The following is a 20447-nucleotide window of genomic DNA, read 5'->3' on the forward strand; positions in this document are numbered from 1 at the left end:
TGACAGACTTTTGATTTTCCTTATACTTTAATTTTAGTGCTAAGATTAATCAGTGTCATATTAACTTAAAATTACGTAAGCAAGGATTAACTAGAGATTAATCGTAAATTAAAATTAATGAATCTTTCAGAATCTGGGCACAATAAACTCACCGGTAGTCCCTTCCGTACGTCAGTCATAGCAAGTTTATTAAGTCACACTTAATGGATTATAAAATTGACCATCCCACCAGAACTTCATGTAGGAAGACTACCACTTCTCTTACGCGTATTTGTAATTAGAATTTAAAGTTTAGTTTACAGATCTATATTTTCTAACATCCATACTAATAGGGCAAAGAGCTGCCTGCAAAGGACCTGAGCGGCACCTCAGATCCGTACGTGCGGGTAACCTTGCTGCCAGACAAGAAGCACCGGCTGGAGACGAAGATAAAGCGGCGGACACTGAACCCGCGCTGGAACGAGACCTTCTACTTCGAGGGTTTCCCCATACAGAAACTGCAAAGCCGGGTATAAAAACCAAAACCTATTAAAAGTAAATTTAAATTCACCCAAAAAGATATTTACCTTTAAATAGGTCTTCTATCTACAGCAAGAGAGTTTTTTTATAATAATGTGTCGTTGTTTCAACCGTGTTTTCTGTTTTGAAATATTTTTACTTTTCCAGGTACTACACCTGCACGTGTTTGACTACGATCGCTTCTCCAGAGATGACTCCATTGGAGAGGTCTTCTTACCACTCTGCCAGGTCAACTCTTACCATAAACATTAGTTGTAATATAATTCCTACGCCTATAAGATCATCATCGTCATCTTCTTCCTACGTCTTTAACCTGCAACTTCGAGTGAACGTTCCTTGCCTTACTTCTCCAAATTGCATGATTTATGGAAAAATCCTCGTCAAATCCTTGACCATGCACTCATGTGATACTAAACAAAAGATCTCATTGACTTTTTAGGTAAAGTCTGTTACTGAACCTAGACTCCGTTAAAACGTATGAAGAAATATTTTATATTTTCTGCGTTCGGTAAAGATAAATTTTACTTTTTATTTGTTCTCCACAATCAGCATATGAAGTCAAAGTCTTCACCAACATTAATTTAGAAATATCACTTCATGGAATCGTAAAGTTTGAAATCAACTGGAAAATAACTTGGCAAAATTAGAAGTAGGGTCTAAAAGGGAATTCGTTACTTTGTTATTTAGTAGAGCCCCGTGAAATTTATTCTGCGTAATGTTTGGATTTTATTACTATCTCTACAATTATGTTTGTTTAACTTCGTGTTTACGTCATGAACCATAAAATTAAACTAAGAAGTAGGTAAATTTAATTTTCATCTCAGTAATATTATATGTTCTATAAAATTTTGTCCTTGTTAAGGCTTGCTAAATATGGCTTACCACGGTTGACCTTTTTCAGCATCCTTTTTCCGTTTCTTTCGAATATTATCACTTTTTTACTACTCTCATTTTCCAAATTTGTATATGATTATAAATTTACTATATGTCTATATTTACTTTCTACAACAGGTGGATTTCAGTGAGAAACCATCGTTCTGGAAAGCACTGAAGCCCCCCGCCAAGGACAAGTGCGGGGAGCTACTGACGTCACTCTGCTATCACCCCAGCAACAGCGTGCTCACGCTCACGTTGCTTAAGGCAAGGAACCTTAAAGCCAAGGACATTAATGGAAAATCAGGTAATATACGATGAAGTATTTTAAATGTGACGACTGAAACGACGGTAGATAGATTGATATGGAGGACGGAAACATGATGCTCCGACCATACATAAGTGGTACAAGAACAAAGAGGTGATCATTCATTTTTAAGTATGACATATAAATTAAGTTTTTGACACTCCCACTTAAACGAAACTAAATCTATGAGCAGTAGAGGAAAGCAAATTCTTACAAAACGAATTAAGATAATCTAGGAGTTTTAATAATGAGGCTCAGATGTTTTAAGATTTTACTCCTAATTTATTTTCACAGCGATCACTTTCTATAGTACATAAATCAAGATACCATCTCAAAGCGGCACTCTCAATTAAGGCAGTCCGGACGGAAACTGGACTATTTGAGTTATTGCTCTTCGCTTTTTAGGGCTAGTCGAAAAGGAACATCTATAACAAAAAGATTTTTACGAAATTTATTACAACGTCTTGCTTATTTTATTACTCGATATAAATTTTGTAAAGCTATGAAACTTGAATATTTTGAGTTAAAAATATTAACAACAGATGAAAATAATGAGGCATGGTTTCGTTCTTTTTCTTGAAGTCATATCTATGTCATGATGAATGGTTTTTCGGATAATATTTTAAAGGAATACTTAAATAGAGATGAAAATTGAGAAAATCGGTATCATGTTACTTGATCTTCAATTAATTATAAATTGCTTCGTTAACTGTCCTGGGATTCGGAAAGCTTATAAATTAATAAAATGCCCACAAAGACATTGACTGATAAAAATCAATCTGGGATTGCTTAATTGTAAACCTCTTTAGTAATACTCAAGTCTATTAAGCTATAGATTAATGTATTATTAAAATGTCGAAAATCCTTCACTTTAATTATTAAACCGAGGTGAAGTACATTAAGGTTTATTAACGAATCTTATTTTCATATGAGAATAGATTTTTTGTAATATAGTAAACTAGTTTATTTTAGTTATTTTATTTTAAACAAAAGCCAGAATTTGGTACCTTAATGTATTCTATTATATGTATTCAATATTCTATGTTCTACAATAGCAAGGGACGAAATTTTGGCTTTTAGATCATTTTTTTCGTATTCTTACTCGGAATATTATAGGGGTATAGTCAGTCAGTATTGACTTTTAAAATTTGCTTATATTGATCCTTAAAATCTATTAACTTATTTTCCAGATCCGTACGTCAAAGTTTGGTTGCAATTCGGTGATAAACGCATAGAGAAGCGTAAGACTGCGATCTTCAAATGCACTTTGAACCCCGTCTTCAACGACTCCTTCTCGTTCAACGTGCCGTGGGAGAAGATCAGGGAGTGCTCCCTCGACGTCCAAGTTATGGACTTTGATAACATCGGGCGTAATGAACTGATTGGAAGAATACTCTTGGCCGGTAAAGTTATATTTGGATATTATCTAACTAGACTAATAAACCATAAGATAAGTAAAACAACAATGCTGACTGACGTGGAAGAATTTTTTTAAATAGAGTCAGTAGTTTTTAAGTTTGTTGGAAAGAATCCATCCAAACATTATTATCACTTTAAATGTAATTTGTTCTTAATTTCAGGGAAGAATGGTTCCGGCGCCACGGAGACGAAACATTGGCAGGATATGATCACAAAACCGCGGCAGACCATCGTGCAGTGGCATCGCCTCAAGCCTGAGTAAATGCATTGTTGAAACATAAAAATAAATAAATTTTATACCGGAGAAAGTTGATACAAAACGTCATAAGACTGAATGGTTAACAAAAAAATCTAAAACGCCTCGGAAAAAAATATCTTCTTCAGTCACTTTGTGGTTTCTAACCGTAGATTTTCAATACCGAAACACCTGTACAAAATACATTGCTATTTCTATTTTCTCAAAGAGAATGAGGATGATGGCAAAATATTTTTGTACGTGTTTCAGCAGTGAAAACTCACGGTAACGCTGTGCACAATTTCTTTCGTTACCTTCATGACTTCGACATTTTCTTTACACTGCAACTACAAAACACAATTATCTCCTTTATTTATGGTTTTTAATTTATTTATTTACATTACAGAAATTACATTTTTCTTCTCGTAATAAACTTCTTTCTAAATCTCTTCTGAAATCCTACATAATTTGTTCTAATTTATTTATTCGACTTTTAGGTTTCTTATTTTCTGAAATGATTCGACTACAGCTAATTTTTTTTAAGTTAATTTTATGTTCAATTCAGATTTATTGAAAGGCACAGACATACTCTTCATCGAGAAAAAAACGATATTTCACTAATATTTAAAACTGATCTGTATATTTTTCAACACCATTTTTTTTTAATTTACAACTTCAATGTTCTAAGAACATAAATACTTCTCAATAAAATTTAAAAAAGGAAATAAAATGAATGAAATGTCGTTCCTACTTGCTCGTAACTACATTCTCTTGTCTGAATGAAAACATCTATCTTTCTAAGGTTCTCTTAGTCTGGAAGTAAATAAATAAAAAATTACAAATTTTGGAAATTCTATATCTGACTTAAGGAAATAATATTGAGTCATGTGCGTTCTGTACTACTACTATCGATTTCACAGACGAATAAACTTGTAGAATAATTTGTTGTCTCTTTTATTCTCTTTGAGAAAACGGAGACAACACTATGTTTCAATAAAAGTACTTTGGCAGTTCAATGTAATTGTTTTTCATATAAGTAATTTTCTATTTATTTATCATAGAGTTAAGAGAAGCTTCTTTCTATTTCACTGTAAAAAATATTGACGTTTTATTAAAAGTTGAAAAATCAATGTTAATATTATTAAAATTGTTAGAGATATAAAATTAGAATATTATTGTTAAATCGTAGTAAAATTATGAAAAAAAGTCGAGTTCACATCGCACAAAGAATGTAGAAGTTAACATTTTAAATATTTAAATTTGAATTATTTTATATTAATGCATTTGAAAATTCAAAATCGTATTCTATTTAGCAATTTAGTTTCAAAAATTGCTCAAAACCGTATCTAAAATTTAGAATAAATCTGATAACATTCAATTTTTATTTTGGAAATTGTAAAATTGTATATGTATGAAAAATTAATCATAAAAGTAGGAAGAGCAAGTATGAGGTTGGTCAATTTTAAGAGTGTGAAATACAAAATGGAAACGATAATAACGGTGTTGTATATTACTCATAAACATGAAAACGATCACATTATATTAATCAAATGCTTATTGTTACATGTTATTAAGCTTAGTAAAAATACCATAAAATTAGTTTTGATGTTGACATTGAGGATTAAATGATCCATATTTCAAAATTATATACGTTTATAAAAGTTTTTTAGATATATGTAGTATATTTTATAGGTATACCTACTGGTTAGCTTGTTGTCGTAGGTGATAGGTCGATGTTCAAATGGATTAGTTGCGAATTGTTGAATATTGAACAATATAAAATCTATCAAATAAAATAGCCAAAATATAATTTATATCCGAGCTTTGAATGGCATTTTAAGAATTCATAAACTGAGTAAAATAACAGGTTATACTGCTTAAGATAATTATAGTAAAAATATAGATTTAGATGTACCAAGCATTGAACATTTATTTCATCGATGTATTTAAAATTTGTTCTGTGTAATATCTATAACCGTAGTTATCTACTGTCAGTTGTTACAAAAATACTATCGTTTTTTTTCTGAGAAATTGAAAGCGGTATAGTATTTGATATCAATATTTGAGCAGTGGAATCCTACTGTAATGGTTACGTCATCAGTAGATATAATGAACTAGATTGAATCAGGTTTTATTAGCGTGTAAAAGTCGGACGCTTGTTTAGATTATATTGTCGAAGTGTGCGATAATCATATCGACGTAATTGATTCAATCCTGTTTAAAAGTCTCCATAATGAAATCTAGTTCGTAAACAGTTATCGCTTAGACATATTGATGTAATAGATAATTTAAAATAACTCCTCATAGCTAAAAAGCTGATATATTTTTTACTATCGGATTTTATGCAGAATAGAATGTATTTTAACAAAAACTTATTCGAAAGGTATTCCCCTTTGAAAGCTTCTTCGTTATTTTTGCTATGCATTTTATGAAGATTATTTTTGAAATATGTAAAACTGCGTATTTAGTATTAAATTCAAATATAATTTTCACATCATATGTCAAGGCATATCCTCGGTAGAAGAGTTAAAGTTATAAAATGTAATTATAAAAAAAAGAAAAGGTCAAAATGAGAGGAATTATTCTATAAATGTACATAAAATAGGAATATTAAACTGATATAACACGGCTAAACACTCACGTATATGCGTCCGGTGGCGGCACCGGACGCATATACGTGAGTGTTTAGCCGTGTTATATCAGTTTAGTATAATGTCTCACGAAAGTTTGAATAATTTAAAATAGGAATATTTTCAAATAATTATTTGATATCGTTACATTATTTCTTGTTACGTTGGATTATTCTTCCCTTAACTACCTCTAGAAACACAAGTTAATATTATTCTTTACTTAATAATTTAATTCATTCATTTTCAATAGTTACGTACAATTAGACATATCAGTTTTTTTTTTCCAAATACACTCTTAAATGATATATATTTTTATGAAGGTAATATAGAAAGAGGTGGATATTTTTTGTCTTGTATACATTTTTTTGTTCTATGATATAAAATGTATTCCTTCAGAATATTATTTTTTTATTAAGTTTTTTTTCTATAACAAATTTATTTTGTCATAAAACTGTAACAAATTCCCGCAGTTAGCTCGCCATTTTAAAGCTTAATTTTTGAAAGATTTAGCTCAAATGTTATTAATCGAGTTCGATGTCTATTTTGTGCAACATTGTAATTGTTGATGTTTAAAATTAGGTGAATTGTGATTCTAACAATATAGCTGTTTATTTTATCTTATAGTTATGTAACGTTTTAAAATATATTATGTAATATCAAATACATATAAGGAATCAGTGTTTAGAATAGATGTTATAAAATGTATTTATAGATTGTTATAATTAACAGCTTTCTTTGCTTTTTAAAATTAAATTAAAATTGTTGATATTTCTGTGCGTTAATCTTGAATACTTTTTAGATTGAAGGCATTTAAAATGTAGAAATGTGTATGTAGATATAAAGTCGTGTATTTTCATGTGTAACGCCTTCAAATGTTGATCTTTATAATTTTATTAATAATATGTTATATATACTTTTAGTTAGCGATATATTTTTATTTTAGACATATAAAAATGTTGACTATCTTATTATATATTGTATATTTGTGACATTCATTATTCCCAAATAAAGTATGGAGTTAATTATATCTTTTGATTATTGCTAGCAGTTGGTTGAAATGAAAAACATATATAGAAATTTTGTATTTTTTATTGAATAGTTTTTCTATTATTTCATGTATCAATATCACAAACATTACCTTATAATAGGTCGGTATTCAAGTAAAAAAGCCGATAACTTCTAAAAAAAAATCTACAATCACATACAAAATCGTAATCCGAACATTCTTTTTGTATAAAAAACAAACAACCTTTATTCTTCTCAAACAATGAAATGACTGATATTTGTCATGCTATAAAAGACAGGAAATGGGAAGTGGGCTTTTGAATTTGGTATACTATTGTGATTCCATTGTTAGTCGTCGGTGTTAAATACCAATACGTTTAGAAAGTGGATACCGTTATTGAGTATAGAATGAACATAAAATTAACAGCGATTTGTGTACGATATATTGAGACCAATCGTATATTCTTAATAATAAAAGGAATATCACCTTGATAATGTCAAATTGTTTTACTGATTTCAAATTTGGAACTGTCTAAAGCATCAAGGTGCTTTTGTTTTATTTATAATTTGGCGCCTAATTTTTTTAATCTATATTTTGCATTTAAGCCTTAGGTTTCTCTTCCGCTTTCTTTTCCTCTTCAGGAGCGGCTGTGGGGAGTTCAGGGTACTCCAGTTTCACACCATCCTCGCATGTGAAGATAGGACAGCAGCCGGGGAAAGGTGCGGTCTTGTTTGTCTTGTCTGTAAATACAAAAATCATATTTATTCAAGTAAAAATCTATAACACAGTCACATCTTACAGAAGAACTCCACGGCTGTTGCACTTTGTTTTAATTAATGTTATCATCCCTTTCATTCTTTTTGATAAAACTGAAACAACAATATGTAACAATACAAATATTAAAACTGTGAAGTTCTACTATTACGAGCGACATTTATGTTTTAGAAACAAGTTCGTAGGCGGATTTGAAATGAAACTGGACTAAAAGCGAATTCTTTTATGCAGCATTAGAATTACTATTTTATTCAGAATTATATCGATATAAAACATTCTACATAAGTCACCTTAAAGTTCAATATCGTTCATGGATACGTCATGCTTATTTCTTGATCTTAAATAAAATTAAAACTGAGAAATATTATAATTAAGGCGTTGCTTACAAGGTCGTTTGGAACATAATGTTGTTCATAAAATTACTTATTTCGATTTCAAATTTATAATATAACAAAAGGATGTCCAAATCTAAAATAATACTGTAAGAAAATAAATTAGAAATAATTTAATTTTCCATGACATGTAAAGTGAATACAAAACCTAGCTAGATGCGTTAATGTCGTATTTAGGTACTTATTGGTTTTAAAAAGGCTGATAATTATGTTTGCTTATTTAAGGGAATACCTCTTCTTCTCATACTAAGTCAACATTCAGGGACTTTCTAAGGTACCAATTGACCGTTGGTTTTCTTAAATATAATACTCGGCATTTGACATGGCACGTCGGAAACTAGAGTACCAGTCTGACCAACGTGCCAACACAAGTAAGCTATAAACTTTTGTATTGTGTAACTGACCAGTGTCGAGCTTGCACTTGGGGTTGGCAAGTGGCAGTGGCCCGCAGTCCTCGACCAGCTCGAGAAGACGCGGCGGTGTGTCCTCACTGACGACGCACATGCTGCGGCCACAGAACGGCGCCAAGTCCCAGCTGTTGCCAGGCTCGACGGTCGCGCAGCGGGTTGACGCGAAGCACAATCCAGGGAAGTCTGTAAGATAAATGAAGGTATTTAGATTGGTAAATATATGTATTAAAACTATCGAGACTTTACAGTTAACACTGATTTTCGAAGAAGAATCTTCTCGCAACTATTTTATGAACGAATCAATAACTAAACAATCAAACATCCTTATTATTGCATGTCAAAGACATTTTAAATACGTTCAAGTTATTAAAAATAATCACATGAAATACGCGTCGAAAAAAAATACTAAAAAACTGACGGACTTTTATAACCAATTGCTTCCAGAAACATATGTAAAAGGAAAGCATACGAACTATTTACTACAACTTTAACATATAATTGTTACATAAAGTCACTTCGATACTTGAAACAGCAAACATAATTCAGCGTATGTGTAATTATTTGTTCAACACGGTACTGGATATATCAGGTCCGTGAAGTAAAAGGCAACTTTCTAAACCTTCCTTCGTTACGTAACTGTCAACCGTTTCTAATTGTAAGACAATACTTCCTGATTACAAACCGTAATCTTTGTCACCACTGACAAGGTACTCGTTTAAAAAAACATACTGTCATATACTATTAACAATGTTATGTCTCATTTTATCTTTACCAAAAGCATCTCAGACAAGCAGTACAATGTTAACAAAACAGATATATTTATTTACATCCTTATTTCTATGAATACATAAACTCTTAAATCTATGATATAAAATAAAATTTAAAAAAAAAACCGAATAATTAACTAAAATATTTTAATAAAAGGAGTCCCTTTAGGCAAGGTCCCGAAGATACTGGCAGCGTTCCCCCTCTGTACAGCTAAACTAATTCTTTGACCGAGGTAGCTGCCAAAATATATTGTGTGATGAACAGGAACTAAATAGTACCTAAATTTTATTGCAATTTCCTACATTCAAATTAGTTCGATTTATCAAGAATTTAAATGTTTAAATTCAACATCGATATAATAAGAATTATAAATTGATTTATGTTAATTTAATATTCAGTAATGTGTTACGATAAATGCCTAGAAACATTAACACGATGTAAGAATCAAGCTTTAAATTGCAGTAAAATTATTAACATCACGATTAAAGCTGGTACAGTTTCCAAGAAACAAGTAAAGCTCTGAGCCTTGATCCCTTTTACTGAAGCTACATACATAAATACAGAATACATATTAGTTACACTAACCGTTTCCACTGCCGATACATTTGAAACAAACTTAATGTGTCTGTCAATCTCTTAACGCAGATATAGCGAGGGTTTTTTTTTCATACAGTCGGCAGATGAAACCTACGATAATCTATACTTACTAATGTAATTTAACTAGCTTTTACTCGTGACTTCGTCTGCGCAGAATTAGAACAAATAGTGACGATGACAATTAAACAGATAGTGACGAGATATATGTATTAAATTTCAACACATCCAAACTCTCCATAACAATTATTATATTATATAATTCGTGAACATTGTATAAATCTTGTTTCTAGGTCTTCTAAAGTGTATTAGATTTAAGATTGTAGGTTTAATTTATAATAATGTGCAAATACATTTAAACTTTAGACGTGAATGTAGATCAGGGCCGTCATGTAAGACTTGGCAATCACTTGAATGATACTATTTAGACTCATGTTCTTATACTGCATGATAAAAATGACGTAGAGCATTGAACATTGAATTACATTGCCGTTTTCATACATATCGTATATTTATGCCTATATAGAGCTATCGATGTATTGCAAAAAGTCGTGGATGTGGAGAGAGTCGCTTGCTGATTCATTTTTATTGCGAAATTCAGTAGGTGAATGCACTGCAGTTAACCAGACATTACTTAATATGAAATGGACAACAATGGAAAAGTTTATAGTTGAAAGCATAAAACAAATTGTAACTTATTTTCGTCTTCGGTTCGGTTCAGTACTTTTAGCATGAAAGAAGGACAGACAGACAGAGTTACTTTCGAATTTATAATATTAGTAAGGATTAGATTTCACAGAAAACTTAAAAAAAAATATGATAATCAATAAACATGATCTCTTGATTTATAGTTAAAAATGTAAGCAGTCTAGTTACTCGATATAGGAAATAAGGCTAAGTAAGATCAAGTCTCAATAAGGCGTGGTTAGGGTGCATGCATAAACAAACACAAACTGAAGTAAGATACATAATATTAAATTAACATCTCATGTAATTTTCAAAAGCTAAAATACTACGGAGATATATATATAAGAAAGTCGTGTTAGTTACACTATTTATATATGATGAATTAGCTTAGAGCCTGGAGACTGGCATAGGATACTAATTATTCATTTTATTTAATTTTTTTATCGAATTTATGCCTTGAAGAGCTGCTTTTTATTTAACTTACTAATATTATAAATGCGAATGTTTAGATGGATGTGATGTGGATGGATGGATGGGTGGGCTAAACTAAATAAGTTTTTTTTATATATCCATGATAGATAAGTGGTAGCTAGTTATTTTAATAATAAGACGTAACACAAATTAGCTACATATTGAGATTAATGTACTAATGCCCACCTTCACTTAGATTTGGTTTGAGATTTTTTAGCTACTGCTGTCCTAGGTCCTAGATCACATATATGTACATGTAAGCTTCTATCGTAGCCTTATTGAGATAACAAAAGTTTACGAAGAATAAAAATAAAATGATGAAATTAAACTCATTTCAAATTTCCCAGCCAAATGTACATATTAATTTGTAAGAAGTGGAATATTCCTCGGTAAATTTCGTGCAAGGCTCCGTATAATTCGTAGAATTGCCACAAACATGTGTAACAGTAGTTATGCATTCGACCCACGCGCATCCTTCTCGTTCACTGCACACGTCTCTACGAAACTGGGTCACTTGACTCTAAATTAATGCTATTTTGACGTTCTAGTTTACTGAAAAGAACGTATGTTACAGGGTTATATACCGATAAGTCTTCCATATAAGTAATGAACACCATTAGCTTATATCAAAATCTTATTACGATTATAAATGCGTAAGTTTAAATAGACGGATGGATGTTAGTTAAATGTCCAGTACGGCTTTACAGCTTTGTACGGCATTTCAATGAAATTTGACACAGACATAGAACATAGTCTGGAAGAACACATAGGCTACTTATTAAATTTACGCCAACAGAGTCGTGAGCGACAGCTAGTCTGTCAATAAAGTAGCCAATCATAATTTGATTGTAATAACACTTATACTCGTAATAATTTATTAGAAACTTAATTATTCTGTGCCGTGTTATATAATTGAGTAATTACGTGTAATTTTTCTTTCAGTTGCGTGATCCAATTCAATATATCATTTTATAATTAGACAATGCCTTATAATTTATAATAAATTTTAATTAATTCGTTATGAGAAGTATAGTTGCGGCATATAAAATCATTGGTTACCGTGGTTTTCTGAGACCAAAATATCTAATATAAAATATCTTTGACAAAACATAGATATTATATTATAAAAGGGATTTTGGTCTCAAAACCCCACGGTTAGAAATTTAATTTAGCTTTAAGCAGTAGTTCACTTATTATAAATTACTTCGCTACACAAGAATGGTCAACCGTTTTTGGATTACTGTAACTTTCGTTACCAGCCTACATTATGACACATACATTACTTTCACCCGACTTTCAATATCCTAAAAGGTTTAAGATTTAGATGTTATTTACTCTGTTACAAAAATAAAAGTAGAACAAACAAACAACTGGTTTGTTACCAGATAATAAAAAGTAAGCTATTCTCAGATATTTTCGCTTTCATCGATTACTTTTCCAATGTTGAATCATCCATCTCGAATCGATTCTTACATTTGAGTTACGAAACTTATATAATTTATAGAACTTTTTTTACTATGTGCGATTGTGTTGAAAAAAATAGTACTTTCATATTCGTTGAAATAAACCTTTAAAACATTGAAAGGCCATTGAGAAAAGTAATTAATATCAGGATGTAAAAGTATAAACTTAATAAATGTCAACGTAAAATGTCATTTCCTCAAATGAACTGTCACATTTATTTTTAATCTTAGACTTTTTTTTATTTTATCGGTGTTGCTGGCCAATTACCTATAACAAAAAAAGAATGCAACACGAATTACGCAACACTGATCGGATTCGAAATTTAAATTCCGATCGCGCGCGAAAAGTAACATCGTCTTGACAACTACGATGCATTACGTGTCCCAACAATATTGAACGCACGACAATTTAGTGTGAGTTTTCACGTACATCAATCACTTTCATTTTAGACCACGTGTTATTCTAGAAGGTTCCAAGGTCAGGTAAGTTTAATCCGTTCACTCTGTATTGCTTTATTACGTGACTCACTTTCGTGTTGTATAAAGGATAATTTTACTGTACTAAGGCCACCAGGAAATGATCTGAATAAATGAAGGCGTTTAGATTTAAACCGGCCAGTTTCTTGGCCAGTTATCAGTAAACAATAGTCGTTTGGATTGCAGTTACCTTCAACATTAATTAATTTATACATTTTATTGTGTAAACATTGTAGGGTAGGAAATAAATTTTATTACGTCAGTTTCATGCTATGTATATGAACATTATTTAACGCGTGAAATCAAATTATTAAGCTGTTGTATTTTTTTAAAGATTAAGGGCTATTTCTTTCTTTAAACATATGTGTTTTTTGTCGTATCAAGTGCATCCTTCATTTTTCGTCGCTATAAAATAATCTAACTTCTTACTAATCTTCCTAATATTTTAAATGCGAATGTTTAGATGGATAGATGTTTGGTTTTAAGATATCTCCAGAACAGCTGAATGAATCTCGATGAAATTTAGCATAGATGTAGAACAAAGCGTGGAAGAACACATAGGCTAATTTTTTTTAATTCCGCACGAACCGAGACGCGGGCGACATCTAGTATCAAAATAAAACAATACATAATTGATCATCATCTTTAAACTATAACGGTGCTAACTGGTTTAAAGATGCATTCAACCTTTGAATTAAACTGGTTTTAAGTTATAATGTAGGTCTTTCCAGTTATTGCCCTCTGGGTATACGTCCTGTCGTTTTATGCAACATGGATACAAACAATTTCCTGTTATAAAATCGAACGGCGAACGGATTTTTATAGAAGGAAACTTTTTTTCAAGACGATGCATGTAAACTGCTGAATTATGAATACGAATTGCATTCTCATAAATATTGAATACTTCGCTCAGACGTTTTTATTACATTTGAATCAATAAACTGTAATACAGTTCCTATAATTCATCTTTATTAGACTTACGAATACTGCTTATCAGATTTTTATATAATGTTGTACAATATACTTAACATAGATTAAAAATTAAATAGAAAGTAAACTCTTTTTTAAAGAAAAGAATAATAAACTGTTAAAAGGCCAGTTATACACGTAAAAAAATGGCATAAAATCAAATCTTATCTAACCATCATAAACAATTTCGACAATTCCTAAATCGATTTTATCGAGAGTAATATCGATGTAGTTTATACAGTGTAGAATATCGATTCCGAACGCATCATTATATTACGTAAACGAATCGAGTACGTTCATTTTAGTCGATGCTATCGAATCGATTGCGAATTGCCAGTTGCAACGGGTGCAGCGGTTGCGACATTTCCTTCAACATTGCGACAAAGTGTAATGCACTGGCCGGTAATAATGTTGACATATACCGTATAAACCATGTGTTTATTCGATCATTAAATGTGTTTTTTTTAATCAGAATAAACCTAGTAATTTATACAAAATAAACTTTGAATTGATTATTTGGATTAAAACATAATAATCTTTTTATTTGATTATTGTATTAAAACGGAATAACCTTTTTATTTAATTATTGGATTAAAATGTATAAAATCAAAATCAATAAATCAAAGAGAATTATAGGAAGTTAAAATATTTAATAAAAACTGGGTTATGAATTATTTATTCATATACAAATTATATTTTAGTAAAGGAAGTTAAAGTGAATGTTTCAGATAAAATTACATTTTAACAATTTTAAATATCATATTGATTCATGCATAAAAATTATAAAGTATACGACAACTCTCAATTCTAGAACAAAACTCTATTACCATATATTTTAATAACTCGTAACGTAAACACTATAAATATGAAAGTATTTTCAGAATTATATGCGAAAGTTTACGAGTTTCAAGTTATTAAAAGCTATCTACATATCACTTACTTTAAAAACAAACATAACACGTCCACTTTCGATAGTATGAAATACATCGACTAATGTGTGAAGAGTAAAATGTTGTAAGATGTGACATAATCTGTGTCGTGTTTTAGTGTCGTGTAATTGTATAAAACTTAAGAGATACTCTGTGATACATAAACAATGAGATTTTGATTTCAGAAATTGACTCAAGATATTATCTGTTGCATTATATAAAGTTTTGTCTATAAATTAATTAAACAACTAGGTTTTTTATCCTTTACACATAAAATCCTTCTTGTTCTGTATTTGCGTTTTTTTTTTCAATTTATATCTTTTTTTTAATATTATTTGTACTATTATATAACGTGATTCCTTGTTTCGAGCTCACTCAAAATCTATCGCGCTGATTTAATAATGCGTTTAAAATTATTTTATTTATCTGGATAAGATTTGAACTGCTGGCTAATTGCATACAGTCGCCTCAACGCATTAAATCCACAGTATAACCACTTATGTTATGTTGCTTTTGTTTTTTAAATTTTTACGCAAGAGTATGCAATTTGTGAGCGGCAGTTGGAATAAATACATTGCCAGGAAGGTTCGCAACAGTGGGTTGTCGTTTTGACTACTTCAATATGCAATTAGATATTTTATCTGTAATGATTTTGACATGTATCCTGTGTGTAATTTCCGCGCTTTTGTAAATTTTAGAAGGGTCTTCTGTTCTTCTTATGGGTTCCTACTATACAATTTACTTAATATATTTCTCTTTATATTTGAAGTAAGAAATATCGTAAGTATATGTAATTAACTTGATCCAATCAAACATATATTAAATAAAAAAATCTTTATTTATGGTTTAGCGATATATTTCTTCATCGTTTGATCAATTCATTGTCAAGGTCAAGGTTCTTTATTGACAGTAATCGAGAACTAGAAAATATACAGAGACGATTGTTAACAAAATTTTATAAATTTGATGAACATTAACTGTTAATTTAGAAATAAATGAAGCCCGATTAACTAAACCCTTACGAAACTCTTAGGAAGTATAGCCTTTTAAACCTCAAATCCCAATAGAAATGACACATAAAGTTACCCATGAAAAACATTATACGACTCTATACCAAATATAACTTCTTTATTTTTAATAGTTTTAAATTATGTAAGTAGAGTATTTTTTAATGTAGACGCAAACTAGCCAATCCATTTAAATATTTCTATCTGGATCACTGGAACTTGATAAACCAGTATCTTATTGAGAAAACTATGTCTATTATGTTTATGATTATGTAATACGAAGGCTTTTAAAATAATGCTACATTAAAATATATAAATAATGACGCATTAAGTATTTAAAAAAATCCTCTTTTCATGATTCCTTTTTACGAAACGAAATCTTCGTTAAGTTACTGTCTGTATCCTGAAAGCGCTAGTTTATATTCCTACGTTTTATATAGAAACTCTAACAAATTAAATATTTGTATCTTGCAAAAATATAGCCTAGACAATATGATATCACTTCTTATATTATATTCATAATGATACAGGAAATATATTGAAAAGCCGTCAAATCTAGATCAAGCAAAAGTATTGAATAAATGACTCAATTTAGTCAAATATATGAATATATTTATGAGCCTTATAATATATATGTTAATGATTCAAATTTGATAGATAAATGGCTTCAAATATCTGTAAATTAAATTACAAAACTTTTGATACTATTTAGGTAATTTTCTTGCAATTTATAAAAAATAGTTTGTCTTTTATAGTTTTTGTTAAGTTATGAATAGTGAAATTAGAAAGTACTAACTTAGTAGTAATAAATAATTGAAACTGTAATTGATGTGTGGCTAGTTTTCCTTTAATTATAACGTAGGCACGCGATTCACATCGCTTAGTTGCAAATGCATATAAATATAATATTGTTATGTTACTCGTACTAAAAATATTACACATTTTAATTTATAAAAACTAGCTGTCGCCCGCGACTCCGTCCGCGTGGATATATAAAAACTTAATTAGTGTAGGCTATGAGTTCTTTCAGACTTGTATGTTCTATAAGTATGCCAAATTGAATCGAGATCCGTTTAGCTGTTCTTGTGATATCTTCAAACACTCATTCATCCATCCACATCACATCCTTCTAAACATTCGCATTTATAATATTAGTAAGTTAAATAAAAATCAGCTCTTCAAGGCATAAATTCGAAAAAAAAATGAATAAATAGTATCCTATGTCCGCCGTTCCCTGGCTCTAAGCTACCTCCTCACCAGTTTTCAGCCATATCGCTAAAGCTGTTCTTCAGTTATAAATAGTGTAACTAACACGACTTTTTTTTTACATATATAGATGTGAAAAGTTCTCAGATTGTCTTATAGGAAAACATTTTTAAATATATTTTTAAAATATCATGAAAGAGCTATTACGACTGTTTACGCAATATTTACCTAAGTATGAACAAACACATCATATCAACACATTTGAATTAGAATTCAAATATTTAAATTATTATCGAATCTGATTTTACTTTTAAATAAAACGTGGACATATTTTTATATAAAACAAGATTGATTCTAAAATGATAGCGCCCTTGAACTTGTCCAAAGATCAAATATCTGTCTTGTTAAATTCTTAGACAGCAATTTTTGACAAACTTTTTTTAATTGTGTAAATTTAATGAAAACACGCGTAAAACGTATTAAAAATTTGTAAATACTCTTTAAAATTAAAATTCAATCTGTGATTTTTTAAATAAATTAATAAGACACTGACCTCTTAACACGTCAGCTGGGATCAGCCGCCTGAAAGTCTTCGGCCTTTCTCCATCCTTTTCCTCTTCAGCGGCGAAAGCCAACGCGAATACGGCAAGAACAAATAGGTACTTCATCTTGGCAGGCGAACACCTTACGAGTGCCGATCCAAAAAAAGAAAAAAACCAGAGAGTTACGCGCGCTTTTTCTCAAGTGACAGCTCCGCGTTGCGTTCACGCCACACGACTGGGTTCCACATTCGATTTTCGCGGGGTTTTATTCAAACTGACAGGCGGGGAGTGAATGGTGGAAACAAGATGGCTGTTGTATGCAGGCGTCGGGTATTATTTTTATGTTTTGTGATGTCTCAGGGTTGGCTTTGTTACGAAATTGTTTTTTTCTTTATTCTCTTTGTAACGGGTAAAGTCATCGGTGGGCGCATCGTACGTAATTTTGTTTACAAATTATAGAAGAGTTGGTTAACTCATCTTTTTACTTAGTTACCGTAAAATTTTATTCTGGCAGTTTTTAATTTTTTTTTTTGGTAACGAAAGTCGGCAACGGGATCACCTCGAAGTTTTACCTCGATTTGTTTTTTTTATTTCCTGCACATTCGAGTTGTCATAAATCTATAAGTTAAGTAAGTACTTAGTAACTATATAAAAATATCGTGACGTGGCTATTTTGACAATAAAACGTCGCGTTACTTTTTCACGTCATTGAATTAAAAACGTTAAAATTATGTTTCAAGCAGTCCACTTTGGGTTGCGGTTTATTAAGGCCTAATCACCACTAACATATTGTAGATTCGACCCCTCGGCGTGGACGTGCTTAAACTAACGGCGATACATGTTTACGTTGAATTTAGCTTTATAAATCTGCATATTATATTTTATATCGCATCGAAAAAGATGAGTCAGAGGCAACTCAATCGCGCATAATCGCTTATTTGTAACCAAAGGTAACGTCGTAACCAATTGCAAAATTATTCTTATACGATTCATTCATACAATATGTAGACTGAAAGACAAAAATTAATTAAATCAAAAAACAACTTTTAAGTTAAAAAAAAATAGACATTTTAAAGAACAACAACATTTTGTATTGTCTAACTTAGTAACATATTAACCAAACTTAAAGTGATTTTTCATAATTAAAAAAATATATAAATACATATATAATATAAAACGGCAATCTGTTTAATCACCAACTTAATAACTAGACTGAGTTTGTTTGACTAACTAGACAGTTTGAATATGTTTGTAAGTAATGCTAAGTAATTTACTAACTGCTTAACTGAGCGGTATTTTCCTATCTTACCCACCCATATGAAGTTACCTAACACTAGATCGTGTTAGTGCACTTACGCTGTTACTAATTCAGGTTTAGAGTTGCTCCACATGTGTAATTTTACTTTGATTTTTAAGACACAAGACCTGTCAAGCGTGCACGATCCTGATTTATCAAATAAAAACGTACAATAAGTTCTTTTGCTTGCTGATTTTTTAATTAATATCCATACATAAAAAATAAGTGTCTGCGTGATGTGCATATGTGTGATTTACTTTACTTCAACCCGCATTACATGTGGCTAGTCCATTTTTATATATTCAAGGGTCAAAGGTATGTTATGACTGCTAAACGATTAACTTACAAACTACTTAGAAGTCATAAGTATCCGACTAAGACTTAAAGTACCGTGTGTTTTTAACTTCACGAATTTACACTTAATTTTAAATTAATTAACACTTAATACACAAAAGAAACAAATCTACTTGAGTATTCATAGATTGTGGGCTATATTCTGCCTACATGTGTGTTAGATACGCAATTCAATGCAAACGTAATATAGTCTGGAAGAACTCAGGCTACTGATTAGGTTTTTTTTCTAAATTGCGGACGGAGACGCAGTTGATATCTAGTATTGCAATATAATGCAAATGTAAATTACTGTTCGTCTGTTGACTTTTGATTTATTTATCATGACTTAGTTTAAATTTTAATCTCTACATTCGATAATCGAAAGGTCAATAGTTCACTACGTATAAATAAAAAACAATGATATCTCGCAAAGAGAAAGGCGTACACGACTAGTCAAACAATTACTTTGTATTATGAATCGTTGAAATCCTTTCTATGAGCACGTAAGTCTAGCTTCTCAATAGTTTAGTTACATTTGAACTTTGTTACGACATCGAATGAAATAGATTTATAGTAAAATACTATCAGTATTCAGTTCTTATAAGTACAAAACTATGGCTTCAACGTAAATAATTGAAACGCACAATTAAATTTACGATCGAACTCAATTAAACAGTGGTAGAGCCTGCTTTAACATCTTCCCCCGGATCGGCTCGCCCTGTGAAATACCACGACCACACAGAAGACAGGCGTCAAGTGGAAGCGATTCCGCGTTTCGTCTGATGAGTGTACGTCCCGGAGGCCAAAATTAGTCCTCTTTCCCTTCCCACCCTTTTTAAGGAAAGGATGGTAAGTGGAAGTGGACTTTCCGGATTAGAAAATAGTTCTTTTCTGTGCATCCTTTCCTCTTCGATAGGCAACGCATATGCAATTGCGTATGTCTATGGGCAACGTTCACTTCGCTATTTCAGCGATTTCAGGTGGCCGCTAGCTCGTTTGCCACCTTGTGAGATAAAAAAAAAATTAAGTACAATTTTGTAATTTGAAAAAAATAATAAAGACTTTTCTATCATATGCTGCTTGCATGCGCCTTAATTAATTGTAATAACGTCAAACATTCATAAACATACATTTGTTCA

The 20447-nt window shown here is 30.8% G+C and overlaps 2 protein-coding genes across 7 annotated transcripts in view; one reads left to right on the forward strand and one right to left on the reverse strand.

Annotated features, from left to right (window-relative positions):
• Nucleotides 1-3895, forward strand: part of Syt7 (Synaptotagmin 7) — a 202288-nt gene extending 198393 nt beyond the window's left edge. For 4 of the 6 annotated variants that reach the window (XM_013320493.1, XM_013320492.1, XM_013320491.1 and 1 more), the window contains 5 exons: nucleotides 333-509; nucleotides 667-747; nucleotides 1531-1699; nucleotides 2890-3102; nucleotides 3280-3894. In XM_013320493.1, coding sequence (XP_013175947.1) covers nucleotides 333-509; nucleotides 667-747; nucleotides 1531-1699; nucleotides 2890-3102; nucleotides 3280-3380 — 741 coding nt within the window. In that variant the 3' untranslated portion in view covers nucleotides 3381-3894. Of the gene's footprint in view, nucleotides 1-332; nucleotides 510-666; nucleotides 748-1530; nucleotides 1700-2889; nucleotides 3103-3279 lie in introns of all 6 variants that reach the window. The other 2 variants (XM_013320489.1, XM_013320488.1) reach the window with 1 other exon arrangement.
• A 3159-nt stretch (nucleotides 3896-7054) lies between these two features.
• On the reverse strand, nucleotides 7055-17881 carry LOC106124634 (uncharacterized). The gene is given in 3 exon segments (NM_001312158.1): nucleotides 7055-7729; nucleotides 8560-8748; nucleotides 17690-17881. Coding segments are annotated over 3 exon segments (444 nt in total). The 5' UTR covers nucleotides 17805-17881; the 3' UTR covers nucleotides 7055-7589.
• Nucleotides 17882-20447: the final 2566 nt, after the last annotated feature.

This window comes from Papilio xuthus, unplaced genomic scaffold (genome assembly GCF_000836235.2).
Source record: "Papilio xuthus unplaced genomic scaffold, Pxut_1.1 DF825946.1, whole genome shotgun sequence".
NCBI lineage: Eukaryota > Metazoa > Arthropoda > Insecta > Lepidoptera > Papilionidae > Papilio > Papilio xuthus.